The sequence below is a fragment of the Equus przewalskii genome, chromosome 3 (assembly GCF_037783145.1).
Source record: "Equus przewalskii isolate Varuska chromosome 3, EquPr2, whole genome shotgun sequence".
Classification (NCBI taxonomy): Eukaryota; Metazoa; Chordata; class Mammalia; order Perissodactyla; family Equidae; genus Equus; species Equus przewalskii.
In genome coordinates this window covers 23,238,507-23,258,137 of record NC_091833.1, presented here as the reverse complement: position 1 = coordinate 23,258,137, position 19,631 = coordinate 23,238,507, and the positions used below count along the sequence as shown (strand labels likewise).

The 19,631-nt window shown below is 45.2% G+C and overlaps 1 protein-coding gene across 4 annotated transcripts in view; it reads right to left on the bottom strand.

Moving 5' to 3' along the window:
* The window catches only part of PDPR (pyruvate dehydrogenase phosphatase regulatory subunit), a 46,616-nt gene extending 28,306 nt beyond the window's left edge, over window positions 1-18,310 (bottom strand). For 2 of the 4 annotated variants that reach the window (XM_070612335.1, XM_008509341.2), the window contains exons 1-3: window positions 18,065-18,275; window positions 7,674-7,962; window positions 6,178-6,311 (exon numbers count right to left, since the gene is read on the bottom strand). Coding sequence is in view for 2 of the 4 variants with exons in the window: in XM_008509341.2 (XP_008507563.1) it covers window positions 6,178-6,311; window positions 7,674-7,897 (358 nt within the window). In the remaining 2 variants the exon portion in view is untranslated. Of the gene's footprint in view, window positions 1-6,177; window positions 6,312-7,673; window positions 7,963-18,064 lie in introns of those variants that run through there. The other 2 variants (XM_008509339.2, XM_070612337.1) reach the window with 2 other exon arrangements.
* Window positions 18,311-19,631: the final 1,321 nt, after the last annotated feature.

Here is a 19,631-nt window from a genome sequence, read left to right as displayed (position 1 = left end):
GTGGCATGTGGGACGCTGCCTCAGCGTGGTTTGATGAGCAGTGCCATGTCTGCACCCAGGATTCGAACCAACGAAACACTGGGCCGCCTGCAGCAGAGCGCGTGAACTTAACCACTCAGCCACGGGGCCAGTCCCACCAGGACTTTTTAAAAGCTCCCTAGGTGATTTTTTTGGGGGGGACAGGTAACTTTTCATTATAATTCCAAACTCAGGGACAAGTTAGAAGGCCAGTACAAAGAGCTCCTGACACTCTTTACTGGGAATCACCAATTGTTTGCATTTTGCCTTCTTTATCATTCATATTCTCCCTTCCTCCCTCTCTCCAAATACAGACTTTTTTTTTCCTGAAGCATTTGAGAGGGAGTTGCAGACACTGTGCCCTTATTCTTAACTACTTCAGTGTGCATTTCCCAAGAACAAAAACATTCTCTTATAGAATCACAGTAATCAAAATCCGTGAATCAACATGATACAACACTAATATCTAATCCAGAGTCCATACTCACATTTCCTACAGTAATTGTCCTACTGATGTCCTTTGCAGCTCTTTGTGCCGTCAGCCCAGGATCTAATGCGGGGTCTGGAACCGCATCTAGCTGTCATGTCTCTCGAGTCTTCTTCAATCCGGAGCAATTCCTTTCTTTCTCTTCTTGACCTTGGTATTTTTGAAGAGTCCAAGTCAGGTGTTTTGCAGAACACCTCTCACTTTGGATTTGTCTGCCAGTTCCTCACCATCAGAAGCAGGGTATGCATTTTTGGCAGGAATACTCCAGAAATGATGCTGTTTCCTTCTGTAATGACCGCCTGTCCCACTATCGGTGACGTTAACTGTGATCACATCCTTAAAGTGGTGTCTGCCATGTTTCTCCACTGTAAAGTTACTATTTTTCCTTTTGTAATCAGCAAGTAACTTGTTGGAAGATACTTTTAGACTATTTAAACATCCTGTTTCCTCCTTAATTTCATCCAGTAGTGACGGCATCAATTGGAAATTCTTGCCTGAAATAATTATTACTATGATGGAGGCCAAATGGTGATTTTCTAATTCCATCATTCCTTCACATTTATTAGGTGGCATTCCTCACTAAGGTACAGTTTTCCCTTCTTCTCAATTTATTGTTGTACTTACTTTATCAATATGGATTCCTATTTCACACAATGGGTTATAATCCATTGCTCTCATTTATTTTCTTGCTCAAATTATCCCAGATTTGACGAGGAGTCAGTTCAAACTGGCTCCTGTGTCCTTGGACATGTCTCCATCATTTTGGGACCATTTCCTTACTTTCTGGCACAGTAAGAAGTTCCAGGCTCACTATTTGCACTTTCCCAGCCTCAGCCAGGAATCAGTCCTTTTTTCAAGAAGCTCTGAAGCTTCCAGTTAGGTAAGAATGTCTTTTGAAACCAAGATCTGGGCACTAGGTGTGCTCATGCTATGGGGATGCCATTGCCTCTGAGCCCTCTCAGCTGACAAAGCTGGAAATTGGCCCCTTGGGGCTTTTCACTCTTCCTAAAATCCATGACTTGATACTGACAACACCTTCAATCCCAATCCCACACCCAGGAGTCATTCTAGTGATCCTCCTTTCCACATTTGCAACTCCTTCTCCAACCATGAGAAACCTGGCTCCCTTCATCTTCAATATATTTACTCATTTGCTCAATCCTAGAATACACAGAAAAAAGAATTGTGCATACCATTGTGAAAAAGAAAGAAACTTGCTGATTCGAGGTCAAGGTTTGTTCACATTTCTTTTTATCTCTGGACTGAGGGTCCACAGTCAAAGTGCTGTGGTCACAGTCCCCCAGGTGAGTTCTTCCCCCTGTGGGGCAGCTGTGATTCATGGGAACTGCAGCTGGGTTCCTTTATTTCTGGTAGGATTCCACTGGAGGTTCCCCTGCTTGATGATTTATTTTATATCTGAATATACAAAATGTTAACATGGTTCTAAAAGTCAAACTACACAGAGTAAACTCAGAAATATCACTACCCTCTACGGCCCCCCTGCACCCTGTTTTCCCACTTACGCTGTGAAGGTGTTCACCCTCAGGAGTTTCTGCTTTATGTTTCCTGTATTTCCTTGTTTTTTTGCAAAAATAAGTATATACTTACATATTTCTTTATGCTTATTTCTTAGACAAAAGTAGCACATTCTATGTACTTTCTTTATACTTTGTTTTTCTCACTTAACAACATATCCCAGAAATCACTCCATGGCAAGTAGTTCACAGAGAGCTTCCTCATTCTTTTTTTTTATTATTATTTTTTTTTTCCTTTTTCTCCCCAAAGCTCCCCGGTACATAGTTGTATATTCTTCATTGTGGGTCCTTCTAGTTGTGGCATGTGGGACGCTGCCTCAGCGTGGTTTGATGAGCAGTGCCATGTCCGCACCCAGGATTCGAACCAACAAAACACTGGGCCGCCTGCAGCGAAGCATGTGAACTTAACCACTCGGCCACGGGGCCAGCCCCCCTCATTCTTTTTCCATCTACCTAATAGTCCTTTGTGTGGATACACATTTTGGTCGACCAATCTCGTATGCATGGCCATTTAAATTTGCAATCCTACATTTGCAATTAAGCAGTGTTACAATAAATAATCTTGTGCATGTATATTTTTGTATGAAACATTGCTAAGTGGAAAAAACATGGTATATAATAACATGCTTAATACAATCTCATTTTGGTTAAAAAACATATAGCTGTATACACATACAAAAAAAGGGAGTCTAACAGGGTATAAAGAGAGTGACAACCTTTTGGTGGGTATTCTGTGGGGAGAAAAGATTTTCACATTTTATTTTTTATATTTCTGTATTGTTAATATTTTTATAATTAATATATAACATTACATACATTTAAAACTTTTTAAAAATTTCTTTTAAATCACTAAATAATTTTAAAAATTGATTTGTCACTGACTTGGAAAACTGGCTTAATCTCCCTGCATCTAGGTTTCTTCATCTGTAAAAGAATGACCTTTCCATATTAGTAGGTCAAATAATATATGGAATACTTTCAAAAGATCATTACAATTTTTTAGATTATCACATTCATTCACTTGACAAAAGTTATATCACATGCAAATTGAAGCACTCCAGAAACTAATATTCACACATTCAGGGAATGAGGACTCTTGGAGTGATCCAGTAATTCTGATTAAAAAGTAGTTAACATACACCTCATGTAAATGAACTATTTTCAGAGGATTAGCATATAATATCTTACCATTAAATCTAGGTTGGACATATATCACTTATCTTTATTTATCACTCAAAAGCCATCCACTGAATGAAGTGATCATGGTAGTGCACACCGGCACATTCTGACAGATGATAGAATTCTCCATCAGGGAAGTCCTTAGGTCATCTTTCGCTGCACCATAGGTCAACTATAATGAGGGTGACAGATTGAGGGTGATGCCCCTACACTCCCCTGCCTGACTTCCTCACTGCCCCACAAGCATCAAAGAGAAGTCAGGCCAAATAAGAGGTTCCAGATGGTGACCTAGAATGAAAGCTAGGCTAACATACTTTACAGAAAAGAGGCCTATGGCCCTAAGTCCTCTGGAATCCCACCAGCTGAGTGGTGCAAGGCTCAGCAAGCACTAGGAACTGAACCCAAAGGACCGAGAGTGAGAAGTTCCATCTCTGGGCCTATTATGTGGACCCTCTTCTGACTCACCCTGGTTAATACCTGATGATTTAGGTACCCTGTTGCCATCAAATTAAATCCAACCAAAAGGGACTGTTCAATGCCTGTCCTGCCTGTAGCAGGCATCTTTCCTAGTAAAAGTCAGAGAGAGTGTAGCATCAGGAATTACTTTTACTTCATTCACTCTAGAGCCCCTGCCTCACGAAAGGATGCCTGGGGTCAGCCCCATGGTGGAGTGATTAGGGTTTCCGCTTTAGCAGCCAGGGTTCTCAGGTGTGGATCCCGGCTGCAGGCCTACTCCACTCATCAGCCATGCCGTGAAGGCATCCCATATACAAAGTAGAGGAAAACTGGTGCAGATGATACCTCATGGCTAATCTTCCTCAAGCGAAAAAAGAGAAGGATTGGCAAAGGATGTTAGCTCAGGGTGAATCTTCCTCACAAAAGAAAAAAAATGACACCTGGCCAAATTCGATGACACCATGGGGAGTGAGGCACTGGGCAGGGACCAGGGTGAGGCCAGTGAGGTGCCTTTAGCACCCTGTGAAGGAAGCACTCACTCTCAGCACTGTGCCAGCACAGAGTCAGCCTAGGAGCCATGCGTGCCTCACCCCAGCCCCAGCCCTGCCTGTGTGGCCAAGAATATACAGCCTCTTCCTTCCCTGCCTCTACTTCTGGCATCTCCTCTCTCCACTTCCATGTCTATCAAGTCCTAGTTACTAGAAATTCAGTCTTAATCTACAATTTACAAATAAGGTTACGCTTTATGAAAGTGTGAATTATATGAAAGAGAAATGTTATAAAACCTTTTTGATCATAATTCGAATAATTCAAATCTCACCTCCCCTAATTAAAATTACGTCATGTGTCACATAATTTCGAAGTTGGCTGGCTAAGTAAACCATAAACTGTGCTTGTACTATGATCACATGGCAGTCACTTTAGTTGGCAAATAGAAAAGGCTGCTATCCTTTGTCAGGATTGGTCTTGAATTATCTGTGATTTGAATTATGCAAGCTCTTCAAAAGAGCAACCCTCACATACGCAAGTGTCCTGAATGTCATCACTGGGCCTTGCCACCCTCTCATGATAATTAGCGTGGTCACCAAACCGTTTCATCAGCCACAAGACTAGACTCAACTCTGGGCTTCTGGCTAATCCATCACCTTTCTACCTTGTTATTGTACGGGACCATAGTGTAGATTAGTCTTCCTGTTCTTGGAACAGTTCCTACTTATTCTAGTACTATTTAGCTTATAATTCCCTGTGTCCTTTCCCCCTGATTACACAGATAAGGGGAAATATACAGTCATGTGCCACATAACATTTCAGTCAACAATGAAATGCATATACAATGGTGGTCCCTTAAGATTAGTTCCATATAGCGTAGGTGTGTAGTAGGCTGTGCCATCTAGGTTTGTGCAAGCACTGCAGGGGAGGAAGAATCTATACTTGTAGGCTCTGCTGGCTGGTCTAAGAATTAAATTGACATGAGCCAGATTAACAGGAGAAAAACAAACAAAAGTTTAATTACGAGTATACATGGAAGAAACCCAGGAAAACTGAGTAACTTGCCAAAATGGCCAAAGCCCTCACTTTAAATACCATCTTCAGCAAGAGACAAAAGAAGATATTGGAGGTGGGGAGAGTCAGGGACTTCAAAGGGAAGGAAGGCAATTCACAGGTAGGTGAAAAGGAGCAAATGTCTGCAAAACAAGTGTTTGTTTGGCCACATAGAAACAGAAGAACATAGAGGGAGCCCAACAAACAGGCTTCTCTGGGTTCCTCCCTGTCTACCGCCTAGTTCGTGTTATGCTAAGGTGACAGCTTGCTTCCTCAGACAGGGTTTTTTCAATCTGAACTCTTTTAGGCAGTAAAGCGGGAGGTAACAATAAAAACTTTCTGAGTATTTTGTTTCTTAAAAATAATCAGCCTAAAATAATCCTCGTGTTAAAGAGACACATTTTGGGTGGCAAATTTTGTTCCCCTTCAGCGCACTCTTAGACATTCGCACATGGATGAAATCGCCTAATGACACATTTCTCTGAATGTATCCCCATCGTTAAGTGACGCAGGACTGTATGTTTAAGCTTCTTAGTCAGAAATATCTTTAACGGAAATTGGTGAAGCTCAGTGGGTCAGACCATATTAAACTACCCAGCAGCTAAACTGAAGTTCTTCCTCCTCTTCATTTAGGAGCCAAGTGTTGCCATTTACTATAATTCAATGAGTGAAATATACAGCAAATGGCTAGGAAAACTTCCATATCATAAGAATTATAAGATCTGAAACAGATCTGGGATATTCATTGAATCCCCTCAATTTATAGACAGGGAATCTGAAGACACCCAGCAAGCTAAGTGACTTGCCCAGGGTAATACCCTGACCAGTGGCAGAGCCTGGACCAAAACTCAAGTCTGATTTATCAAATCACCAGGCAAACATGGGGTAGGACCAGATACAGTACTGAGTAAAAGAGTCTGGGGGACAGGCAGACCAGTAAATGGTAGATCACCTGCTTACCTGTTTGGATCCCAGTTTCTTGCTCTAACTGATGGTAGAGTTTGTTTGAATAGTCTGCCATCTTCTGCTCAATGGTCAAGTGCCTGGCAGTGCTTAGGATGCCAGCACAAAACCTCGTAGAGCCAGCAGCCAGCCTGCAGGATGAATGCAAAATGCCATTAAGTAGACTCCATCTGTGACTGCAACAAGTTCAAGGTTCCTCATCATAGCATTGTTTGTAATATCAAAAGATGGAAACAACGTAAATATCCATTGACATGAGACCAATTTCGAATTTTGGGGTTCACCTATACAATCGAAAACTATACAGCCATAAAAAAGGAATGAGAGAGCTTTTATGCACCAATATGGAACAATCCTAATGAAAAAAGCAAGGTTAGAAACAGTGTTTAAGGTATACTACATCTTGTATAAAAAGGAAAAAAAACCCGAATACCTATATACACATATATACACAGATCAATACATATTTGCTGATATATGTAGAGAGTATCTGGAACAGTACACAAGGACCTTAACTTGCCTCCAGCTAGGCAAACCTGCAGCGAGAGGTCAGGGATGGGCGGGAGACTTTTCCCTGTACACCCCACAATTTCCAATTCTGAATAATGTAAATGTATTGCCTATTCAGAAATAAATACCATTTAAATTGTAAAAATGTTGTCCAATTTGTGGTAGGCAACAGAACATAAAAAGCCTGGAACAGAAAAAGGACGTTAAGGTAAAAGAGAAAAAATTCAAATCAAGTGAGAACTTTAGTTAATGATGATCAATATTGGTTCATTAATTGAAACATTAATTCTAATTGTAAGATGTTAATAATATGTGAAACTGGGTCTGAGGTATATGGGAACTCTGTACTATCTTTGCAATTGTTTTGTAAATCTGAAACTGCTCTGGGGTCAGCCTCGGTGGCCTGGTGGTGAAGTTTGGTGTGCTCTGCCTCGGCAGCCTGGGTTTGGTTCCTAGGTGCAGACCTACACCACTTGTCTGTCAGTGGCCGTGCTGTGGTGGCAGGTCACATACAAAGAGAGGAAGAGAAGCAGTGGATATTAGCTTAGGTGACTCTTCCTCAGCAAAAAGTAAATAAATAAAACTGTTCCAAAATGAGTCAATTAGATGAAAAAGAGGAAGAGAAATAAAGAAGGTAGCCAATTTCATTTCGGCTCACAGAGGGAGCTCCTGAGCCAAGGATTTATTTTGCTGTATGACTCCAACAGAGGACAAGATGGTAAGATGTGCTGTGAAGCTGAAATAAATACATTCTTTAGATACTTGGTTCATTGGAATCTGCCAACTCTCTAAAAACCAGAAAACATGAGTGTTAGGCATGGCAAAACAAAGTGCAGGAGACTTCACCTTCCTGTGATTCTTCTCACGCTCCTTAGCAACACTGATTAGCTACTGGTGAGACAACTACTGAAAGGAGAGGGCATGAGGGAGGCCCATACAATTAGTGCAGCATAGCCCCAAGCCATGTCCAGTTCAATCCTTACCTGCCCTGCTCCAAAAGGACAATATCCTTCCACCCCATCTTAGAGAGGTGATAGGCCACAGATGTGCCCATAATTCCACCACCGCAGATGACCACCTGTGCCTGGGTGGGCAGGGCAACAGAATGAGCCTCAGCAACTGACGCACCACTTCTGGCTGAGGACCACTTCTGCCATCCTCTCCTAATTCTTTGTCTTCGGACCACCGATAGCAACCAGTAAAACATCACGTCTGACAGCAACTGGGAGATGTGCTCTCACTCAGCTAAGAAGGAGATCCCAAGAATTCAAACTGGACAGAAAAAAAAAATACATTTCATTCCATTGTACTCAGTGCATAGGATTAATGAGAAAAGGATGCTATGAAGAACAATAATGGTTCATTCAGCAAACATTTCAGGACATACTAAGTTCCAGACATTTTGCAAGGTGTAGATACAGCATTAAACAAGAATAAGAAGGACTCTGTCTTTATGCAACTTACATTTGGGGGGGGGGGTGTGAGGGTGTGTAAGTGTGCATGTATGGAGCAGGGGCAGCCAATACACAAATAAAACAAGTAACAAGGCTAAGATGGAGTAACTAGGGGCAGATTAAAATATGACAGTCAGGAAAGAAGGTGATATCTGAAGAGACCTGATGGGTGAAAAGGAACCAGCTTTATGAGTGTTCCAGACAAAGGAATGAGCATGTACAAAGGCCCTTAAGTGAGAGAGACCTTGATGAGTCCAAGCACAGAAAGGAGGCCAGCATGCCCACAGCACGATGGCAAGGGGCAGATGATCTAAGACAAAGTGGAGAGGCAGGCACAAACCAAGTACACACAGCCCTTGGATGCCATCATGAGGAGTTGGGATTTATTCTAAGTGCAAAGGAAAATACTAAAGCAAGGAATGAAATGATCTCAGATGTTTTTCCAAGATCAGTCTGGCTCCAAGGAGAAGAGTGGACTGTAGAATGAGAAGAAAAGCAGAGATGAGTAGGAAGCTATTGCCATAGTCCAAGGGGGCTATCAGGGTTTAGACAAGCATGGTAGCAGTGGACACAAAGAAATGATTGGATTGTTTTGGAAGCTGAAATGATAGAACTTACTTGCCAAAGAAGTGGATGTTAAAATGGGAAAAAGGGAGATTAATAAGGATGATGGCTAAGTTTCTGGGTTAAGCAACAGGGGCCACTTCCTGTAGTGTGAAGTATTGGAAAAAGGGAAGGAGGCAGGGAAGGAGAATGACCAGAAGGAAGGGTGTGAGGGGTAAGACCGTGTTTGTACAGTGAAATGTTTCACTCTTACGTGTTAAGTGCAAGGTAGCCATCAGGCATCCATAGGGAAACACCAAGCAGCAGCTGGATATACAAGCCTGAAACTTGGGGAAGAGGTGTGAGTCATTAGCAGATATACAATATATAAAGCCCTAGCATTTCAAGGCACAAGAAGAACTCTGAGGTTCCCCAGCACTTACAGATTGGGAAGAGAAAGAAAGGACTAGAGACAGGACTGAATGCTATGGCAGACTCACATAGTGTTCAGATAAAGGAAAGTGGGGAGAGAAGAGAGGAGTGGTTAGTAAGACAGAAAGAGCACCAGCCAGAGGCGTCACAGAAGCCAAGAGATGAAACTGTTTCAAGAGTGGTTAACTAAAGAGGGTGCTGAGGGGTGGAGCAAGATGGCCAAGGGTCCACCAGAATTTGACAACACGCAGGTCGTTGGTGTCCTCAAAAAAAACATTTTCAGGGGAATGGTAGGGATGAAATACAGATGAGACCAAACTGAAGAGTAAGTGAGATGAGGGGGTGGAGACAGCTCCGTTGCATTTTGCTCTGATGGGGAGCAGAAAAACAAGACAGAAGCGAGGGAAGAATGCGGGGTAGAACAAGGTTATTGCTTGCTTTCAAGATGGGAGCTATTAAGAATATTTCACTGGTGGTGGGATGACCCAGTAAAAGGGAAAGAGATGGTGAGAAACAAGAAGCAGTAACAAAGAATGAGGTCCTGGGGAAGGAAAGAGAGAAGGAATCTCAGCCCCAAGTGAAGGGTGCATGCCTTGTGTTTCCACAGATGATGTGGTGCAGATTTAAGGTACAAGTTGTCTCTTCCCGAAAAGCAGAGGATGATTAGCCATGTTAGGCTTATCACTCATACACACGAGTTCCGGGCTCTAACCACGCACACATTTCTACAGGATAATAAATATCATAAGTTAGAGAAGGAAAAGAGTATAGGCCACAGCCATCAGGGAAGGGATCACACAGAAAGAAGGACGTACGCTAAGCCCTGGAAGGGTAAAATTTGGACAGAGAGAGACAGGAAGGACACAAAACAAAGTTACAGAACAAGTCTGACCATCTGTGCTTGTGGATAAAAGTAGGGGACCTGACTTGGAGGCCTCAGTGTCTATGAGTGTTGGGTAGCAGGAACTGAAGTAAGGTGGAGCCAGACCATGGAAGACTCTGTATACTTAGTCTGACTTGGTCCTGTATACCATAATGAATTACTACAGGCTGAATGTGACAAAGGCAGAGTTTTAACAAAAATAACCTAACAGCAAAACAGAGGACTGTTCAAGTTTCAAGAAACTGAAGAAAGATCTGCTGGCAGACTAGGCAGTCATTGAAGTATAAGAAGAAGAGGGCGTAAGGCAAGAGTGGTGGCAGACAAGTGCACATAAGGGCAGCACATGGCTAGTAAACCCACCACCACCTCCACCTCCAGTCTCAGGACCCACAATCAGTTCCACAAGCGGCCCAAACCGTCTAAGGCCAAAGTATGGATGCCCGTTCATCAGAGAGGACTCTCAGAACTGTGACCAATGCAGTCACAGACTGTCCCAAGAGCAACCCCATCCAACTGGGATAATTATTTTGGCCACCTTGAGGTTGCCACCATGCCTTTGTCGTTGGTCCCTGTAGAACTCTGTCTCAAGACAGAAGCTTCTCCACACAGCTAGTCTTCCTGTAGTCTCCATATGACCAATTTCTCTCCCCTGACCCAACCCCTCTCTCTCTGCTTTTCTCCCTCTGAACCTCTCCACTATGCCCTCTAGAACTTCCTTTCCAAAGTTAAACACCCACCTCTTCACTAATGTTCTCTCTACCTTCTGTCTCAATGGAAATGCCGCTCTTCTGAGGGAACTGCCACTGCCACATGGCCAGCCCTGTTCCACTGACCTTGCCATCAAAAGGCAGGGTCGGCATCTTTCTCGCTTCCAAACTACTACCACTTGGTCATGCGTGAAAAACACCCGGTTCCTTTGTGGCTTACACCAGCAGGCACCCCTACCTAGCTCCAGCTACGGCGTGTTAAGCCACAGGCAGATCTCTGTCTACATTTGGGTTCTGAACCCATAACTCTGCTCCTCTCCTGATCTTTGACCCCACCTCCTTTCTTCCTTCATTCTAAACACATAACCTGTCTCATCTCATTCCCTGAAACTCTTCTACAAACCTACTTGCATCTGCAACCACCTCTTCCTTCTTTCACAGGGTCAAAAATTAATCCCTCCACAAGAGCCCTGGATCCCACTCCTTCCTTCTCCACCTCCATCAACTGTCCTCCCTCTTTCATGTACCTTCAATGTTCCCCTCCTTCTCCTCAGCACTTTAAGTTCTAAATTATAAAAATTATGGTCTTCACAAAAACTCAAATACAAAAGGAAATTAAGATTTCCCACCACACAAAGATAACCAATACCACTGTTCATATTTTCCCAGAATTTTTTTTTTGGCAGCAATGTCCGCTTGTTTGCCACCACTTCCATCTTAAGTCCTTCTTTTCTTATACCTTCATGATTCCACAATCTCCCAGCCAGTTAAACAAAAATTTACTGTCAATGTATTTCATAACTTGTCTTTTTCACTTGACAAGTAATATACAGAAAAGGCTGCTTATGTTATCTATTTTTCACTTTTCCTCCATCCTACCCTTTCCTGAACCAAGAGCAGCCGGACTTCTGCCCAACCACGCCTCTGACACTGATCTCACCAGGAAAGCTAATGTTGCTAATTTCCTAGGATACCTTCTGGGCACCATCTAATTTGACCTCTCCCCTCTCCACAGCAGTTAATACTGCTGATGGCTCCTCCTTCTCACACACCCTTTCCTTGTTTTATTTGACACCTCCTTCCCTGCTCACGGCTTTGCTGGCTTCTCTCTGCCATCCCTTATGTGCTGACGACTCTCATGGCTCTCTGAACCAGCTTCTCTTCTCGTTCCACCATTCTCCAGGATGATTTCATCTACAATGACTGATGGCCTAACCCATAGCCATCCTGAGCTTGACACCTGCATATCTAGCTGAAGAATGGCCATCTCCACTTAGATTCCCATAGGTCAAACTGAGCACAGCCCAAAGGTAAACCCATCTTCCTCAATCTCAAAATCTGCTCCAGTTCCCGTGTCCCCCAGTTACACAGTATACTAGAATCCTGGGTGTTATCCTGGATTCATCCCTCTCACTGATCTTTTCCATCCAGTCAATCATCAAGGCGTAACAATTCTACATTCTAAATTTCCCTTAGACTGATCTACTTCTCTCCCGCTCCACGGCCATTACCTGAGTCCAGATCGTCATCCTCTCTCATTCAGATTTCTGCAGAAGTTCCTTAATAGGGCTTCCAGCCTCTAATCTGCACACCATTCTCCCCACACCCCACAACCTTTACACAAGGGCCTGAGCAAGTCTTCTAAAATGAAAATACTATCAAACCCCTTTTTAAAACCCTTCAGTGACTTTCTGATGCTCTCTGGAAAGTCAAACTCCTTAATATGAAGGGCAAGACCCTTCACTATCTGACTCATATCTTATCTCTGTTCTCATTCCTCTTCATTCTTCTCCTCTCACGCTGTCATCAAACCATAATGAACCACAGGCATACCTCATTCTCTTGAGCTTTGCTGTATTGTGCTTTGCAGATATTGCATTTTTTACAAATTGAAGGTTTGTGGCAACCTTGTGTCAAGCAAGTCTAACGGCACCATTTTTCCAATAGCATTTGCTCCCTTCGTGTCTCTGCATCACATTTTGGTAATTCTCACAATATTTTGAACTTTTCATTATTATTATATTTGTTATGGTGATCTGTGATCAGTGATCTTTAATGTTACTATTGTAACTGTTTTGGGATGCCATGAACTCTGCCCATATAAAAGAGCAAACTTAATAAGTGTTGTGTGTGCTCTGACTGCTCCACTGCCCGACCCTTCCCTGTCTCTCTCTCTCTCTCGCCTCGGGCTTCCCTATTCCTTGAGAAACAACAGTGAAATTAGGCCAATTAATAACCCTGCAATGGCCTGTAAATATTCAAGTGAAAGGAAGAGTGGTATGTCTCTCACTTTAAATCTTTACTCTCACTTTAAAGCTAGAAATGATTAAGCTTAGTGAGGAAGGCATTTTGAAAGTAGAGATATGCTAAAAGGTAGGCACCGAAAAGCCAACGTGGGAATGCAGAGGAAAAGTTCTTGAAGGAAATTACAAGTGCTACTCCAATGAACAGACAAATGATAAGAAAGCGAAACAGCCTCATTGCTGATCTGGAGAAAGTTTGAGCAGTCTGGATAGAAGATCAAGCCAGCCACAACATTCCCTTAAGCCAAAGTCTAATCCAGAGCAAGGCCCCAACTCTCTTCAGTTCTATGAAGGCTGAGAGAGGTGAGGAAGCTGCAGAAGAAAAGTTTGAAGCTGGCAGAGGATGGTTATGAGGTCTGAGGAAAGAAGCCGTCTCCCGACACAGACGTGCAGGTGAAGGAGCGGGTGCTGGTGGAGAAGCTGCAGCGAGTTATCCAGAAGATCCAGCTAAGGTAATTAATGGAGGAGGCCACACTAAACAACAGATTTTCAATGCAGACGAAACAGCCGTACACTGAAGAAGACTCCATCTAGGACTTTCACAGCTACAGAGGAGAAGTCACTGCCTGGCTTCAAAGGACAGGCTCACTCTCTTGTTAGGGGCTAATGCAGCTGATGACTTCAAGTTGAAGCTGAAGCGCATTTACCACTCCAAAAATTCTAGGGCCCTCAAGAATTATACTAAATCTACTCTGCTCATGCTTTATAAATGGAACAACAATGTCTGAACGAGACATTTGTTTACAAAATGGTTTGTTGAATTTTTTTTTTTAAAGATTTTATTTTTCTCCTTTTTCTCCCCAAAGCTCCGCAGTACATAGTTGTATATTTCGTTGTGGGTCCTTCTAGTTGTGGCATGTGGGATGCTGCCTCAGCGTGGTCTGATAAGCAGTGCCATGTCCGCGCCCAGGATTCAAACCAACGAAACACTGGGCCACCTGCAGCAGAGCGCGTGAACTTAACCACTCGGCCACGGGGCTGGCCCCGGTTTGTTGAATATTTTAAAGCCACTGTTGAGACCTACTGCTCAGAGAAAGAGTCCTTTCAAAGTTTTACTGCTCACTGACAATGCATCTGGTCACCCAAGAGCTCTGATGGAGGTGTGCAATGAGATTAATGCTGTTTTCAGCCTGCTAACACAACAGCCATCCTGCAGACTACAGATCAAGGAGTAATTTTGATTTTCAAGTCGTCTTATTTAAAACATACATTTTGTAAGGCTACAGCTGCCATAGATAGTGATTCCTTTGATGGATCTGGGCAAAGGAAAAGGAAAACCTTCTGGAAAGGATTCACCATCCTAGATGCCATTCAGAACATTCATGATTAACCACTCGGCCGTGGGACCAGGCCCAAAGTTCCACGCTCTCTGCCTCGGCGACCCAAGTTCATGGGTTCAGATCCTGGGTATGGGCCTACTCCACTCACCAGCCATGCTGTGGTGGTGTCCCACATACAAATAACAGAGGAGGATTGGCACAGATGTTAGCTCAGGGCTAATCTTCCTCAAGCGAAAAAAGAGGAGGATTGGCAATGGTTGTTGGCTCAAGGTGAATCTTCCCCAGCAAAAAAATATTTTTTTAAAAAAAGACAACATTCATGATTCATGGGAAGAGGTCAAAATATCAGCATTAACAGGAGTTTGGAAGAAGTGGATTCCAACCCTCATGGATGACTTCTAGGGGTTCAAGACTCCAGTGAAGGAAGTAACTGCATGCGTGGTAGAAACACCAAGAGAACTAGAATTAGAAGTGGAGCCTAAAGATTTAACTGAATCGCTGCAATCTTATGTTAAAACTTTAGCAGATGAGGAGTTACTTTTTCCCCTTTTTTTGTGAGGAAGATTGGCCCTGAGCTAACATCTGTTGTCAATCTACCTCTTTTTTGCTTGAGGAAGATTGTAGGTGAGCTAACATCTGTGCCAATCTTCCTCTATTGTATGTGGGATGCCACAAGAGCATGGCTTGACAAGTGGTGCTAGGCCCTTACCCAGGGTCTGGACCTGCAAACCCTGGGCACTGAAGCAGAGCAGGTAAACTGAACTACGCTGGCTCCAAGTAGTCCTTACAGAAAGAAAGTGAGCAAAGAAAGTGATTTTTTGAAATAGAATCTACTCCTGGTGAAGATGCTGGGAAGATTGCTGAAAACCAACAAAGAATTTAGAATACTACATAAATACTTCTTAAAGAAGTAGTTGGGGGGGTGAGTCTAATTTTGAAAATGCTATCAAACAGCATCGCGGGCTACAGAGAAACTGACGTGAAAGGAAGGGTCAATCGATGAGGCAAACTTCACTGTCACCTTACTTTAAGAAACTGCCACAGCCTCCCCAACCTTCCAAAAGCACCACCCTCATCAGTCAGCAGCCATCAACATGGAGGCAAGACCCTCCACCACCAAAAAGACTGCAACTCACTGAAGGCTCACATGATAGATAGCATTTTTTAACAATAAAGTCTTTTTTAACTGAGGTATGTTTTTTTGACACAATGCTATTGCACACTTAAGAGACTACAGTATAGTGGAAACATAACTTTCATGTGCACTGGAAAACCAACACACTAGTGTGACTGGCTTTACTGCAGTGGTCTGGAACCGAACCCGCAACATCTCCGAGATATGCCTGGACTTGTAACTCCTCACACGTGTCGGGCATGAACTCTTCCTTTCACCTCCAGCATCTGTGCATACTGCTCCTTCTAACTGGCATAGGTCCTGCCAGCCCTCTCCCCAAATAGAGATAATCCCCTCAGCTCTCAGCCTGCCTAGGCGACAGCCTCTCCCACCCCCTCGTCCCCAACACCACGTTAGGCGACTCGTCCTCGTTCTCCCATAACATCCTGCAGTCCTCCCAGCACAGAGCTTACCACTCTGGGATAACGGCCTGTTTGCCACCCACAGAAGCAACGCGGCAACCCACTTGAGAACACGGCCTTGAGAGGCAGACAGATCTGGGTTTGAAAATCTCCCCTACCGCTCATCAGCTGTGTGACTTTGAGCAAGTTATTCAACCTGTGCTTCAGGTTCCTCATCGAAAACAAGGGCTAGGAAAATACCTCCCATTTCGACTACAAAGACTAAATCAGACAATGCAGGAAAAACAGGGCAGTTGATACCTAAGAAACACCCAGGAAATGGGAGTTTTCAGTCCCCATTATAAAGCAGCTCTCTGAAACAAGGACCAATGATAACTTGATCGTGGTTTTCCCAGCATTCAGTGTAGGAATAGGAAATAATAATTTAATGAATGAATGATAAGACAGAACAAAGGAGATGGGAAAACATTCAATGACGATTCTGAGATCCAAGGCAGGGCTCCCCGATTTGAGGGGATATCTAGATAACCTGAAAGAATTTTCAAAAAGAAAAAGGTACTATTGATAGGTAGTTACAACGTGCCAGATGCTACTTTATGTGTACAACCGATTTAATCCTCACAGCCCTGTAAGGTAGATATCATAATTTCTATTCTCCACTTGAGAAAACTGAGGCACAGAGAAGGGAAGTCCTATGATACTGGTTAAAGGCAGAGCCAGGACACAACCCTGCCAGCCCAGCACTAGAGTCTGTCATTTAACCATTACTCCATGCTGTCTTTAAAATAAGACCAGATGAATAAAGAAACAGTGGCTGTGAGGACAGAACCACAAGGCACACCCTCAGCAGGCAGAAGAAACATACTAACAGATGAGTTTCAAGATGGAATACACAATGCTTAAAGCCCAGGGTGATAAGAACCAAGAAAAGGATTTCTGACCTTGTACTCATCATGACCTTCAAAAGAGTGAGTGAAGTGATGGGGGGGTTGGGAGGGGGAAGGAATTAAAGTGGATGCAAACACTCAAGGAAAGGAAGGCACCAGAGTCTGTTCAGTAGGTGTGGCAGCAAAACCAAAGCAAAGCTTGATTGCAAAGGAGGTAAAGCTGGGAGAGAAGAAAATGAAGATGTCAAAGACAAAGAAACAAGACACCGTTACCTAGTTTAAATGAAATTACATTTAACAAAATCAAATGTATGATATTCTCTGCTGAGAAGAATAATTTCTGCTAAACCACCTTAATACTGGGGCTGGTTATGCTCAGATGTGCTTACACCAGCAAGAGCAAGAGGACAGCTCTCACTCCCTCTGCGTTGTTCCTCCGTCTGCTCACAGCGGTGTGTACAAAAGGGCTGCTGGTCACGAGGAAGACACATGAGTATGGACGGATTAACACATTTCCCGCACCTGCCTCAGCATAAGAGCCACCTGGGACACTTGTTTAAAAAACACCACCACATTCCCAGGCTCCACCTCTGGGGATTCTGATCCTGCTGCTGGTCCAGGGTGCTGTATTTTTCAACAAGTGTACCAAATGATAAGGCAAGTTTAAGACATTAATACAAATCCCTAGCAGCGAAAGGAGCACCCTGACCCGCCCACCCCACCCCGCGAACATCCCCGTACACACGCTTCCATGCAAGGGCGAAATGGACCTGAAGATTCCCGAATCAAATGAGTGACACTCACTCAGGCCCAAGGGGTCAAACAGTGAAGAAAGCGCACGCCCTTCCCCCGGTCACCTAACTGCCTTTTTCTGCAGCCGTCTCACTAGTTAGTGAAGCGCAAGCGGACCACACGCTTCCAGGCGGGAAAACGATTCCGCCCGCAGAGAAGGCAGTCCGAGCTGCAGGAGCCTCACCGGCGCTGCGGGGGTGTGCAAGCCCGAAGCGGGGAGCGAGCAGCGAGGTCACCCCAGGCGCCCTGGGCTTCCGAGCCCGGCTGCGGACGCCTGGAGGAGCCGGGGCGAGGCAGCCGGGCTCCGGTCCCCGAGGCCTCGACCACCTCCGGCCGACGGGGCACAGCCGCAGAGACGGAGGGGGATCAGGCGGACCCCTCTCGGCCCGGGCGGGCAGAGTCCTGGCGCCAGGGCGCGCCTTCCCGAGAGGACGAGGCAGAAGTGACGGGAAACCAGGGACGGCCGAGACCACCCTGAGCGAGACCAAAGCGGAACGAAGGGACGCTGGGGGTCCCGGCGCGCTAAGGCCCGCGCGGCCCCGCAGCTGTCTCTTTACCTCATGGGCCCCCACGGGCTCCGCGCTCGGTAACACTCGGCGGAAGCGGCGCTGCAGCCACAACAGTTGGCGGGGAACCCAGACGCCGGAACGGGGACAGGGAATGGGAAGGGGGCCGGGCCGGAGAGAGGAAAAAGTTCCGGGGAAGCGGGAGACCGTGGCCACGACCTTCCGCGCTTTACGGCCCCGCAGCAAGGGTACGCCAGCGCGTGAACCCAGTCGCGCACGCGCGCTCCATGACGTCATGGGGAGGCCCCGCCCCGGACACGTGGGACTTGTTTGGGTCTCGCCAGGCCCCGCCCCTCCGGCCGCTTTACGTCTGGCGAGTTGGAGGCGAGCTGCGGGTGCAGTCTTTCGCTGTCGCTTTAGAACCGGGAACTCGCAGCGTGTTGATTTGTGCAAGTGGAAACGGGATGTTGCGGGTGCGCGACAGGCCCCGCTGGAAAGTGGGGAGCGCGGGCCTTCTCTCTACCCTTGAGGCGCCTGGCCAGATCTGGCCACACGTGGGTGCGCAGCCCAAAGATGCTCTAGCCAGGGCATTCAAAGGCTTCTGGGACTCACAGTCCCTTTGTTTCTTGGAAGTCCCTCGTACCGAGCGGATCGGAAATGCGATCTGCTGGCCTGGCTCGAGCTGGGAGGCAGGATTAGACGACCTGAGTTCCTGGCCAGATTTTACTCCTTGCACCTTGCCAGCTTGTCTGGACCCAGAGGAAGAGGAGTCATTCACTCCACCTTCTGAGAATCTCCCATCTACCCCTCCCTATTTTCTTTCCTTTACGGAACTCAGCACTATCTAAAGTATGTGTTTGTTGATTGCCTTTCCCACTAGTTGCAAACCCTGCCCTCTCACGACAGAACCTAAATCTTACTCTCAGCACTTCGATAGTGCTTGGCACATCGTCCAGTAGATATTTCTTTGAATGGATAGCGTTCTAATGATACAGCCCATCACTGCGTGTTGGGCCACACTGCAGTTCCCTTTGTTTGCATTTAGGCCCATCTCACCACACACGCCTGTCTTATTTGATCGATGGCCTCTCGTGGCCAGGCACTGTGCAGGTTGGTAGGATTCGGCAGAAAAGAGGGCCTCTGCCATTAGGGAATGGCAGTAAAGCTCCTGGGCCCCGGGTGTCACCATGCCAGCCCACAACCTGCATAGCTCATACCCCATGGACTCACCGCTTAACTCAAACACGACAGCCCAGGTGAGGTCTGGCTGCCTGAGAACAGAAACTCTGCCTCTTGCTACTCTGATGCGTGAAAGTTGAAGGGATCCTGTGCTTCTGGGCCAGATAACTACTTTAATATTTTAGCTAAGGGCTTAGAGCTCGGGCTCACCTACCTGCCCCAAAACAAGAGGGATCAGACTTAACAGGTCTGAGGTATATCCTTGGGGAAGCCTTTCCTGATGCCCAGAAGTGGCACATTCCAGAGAAAAACTTCACAAGTTTTCTTGATGAGCCATCTGGCCTTTGCCATTTCCAGGCACGTAAATTTGGGAGAAGCCTAGTCATCTGTAGGAAATGGTGGGTAAAATGAAGTGATGTTTATTGTGTTCTGTTTACAG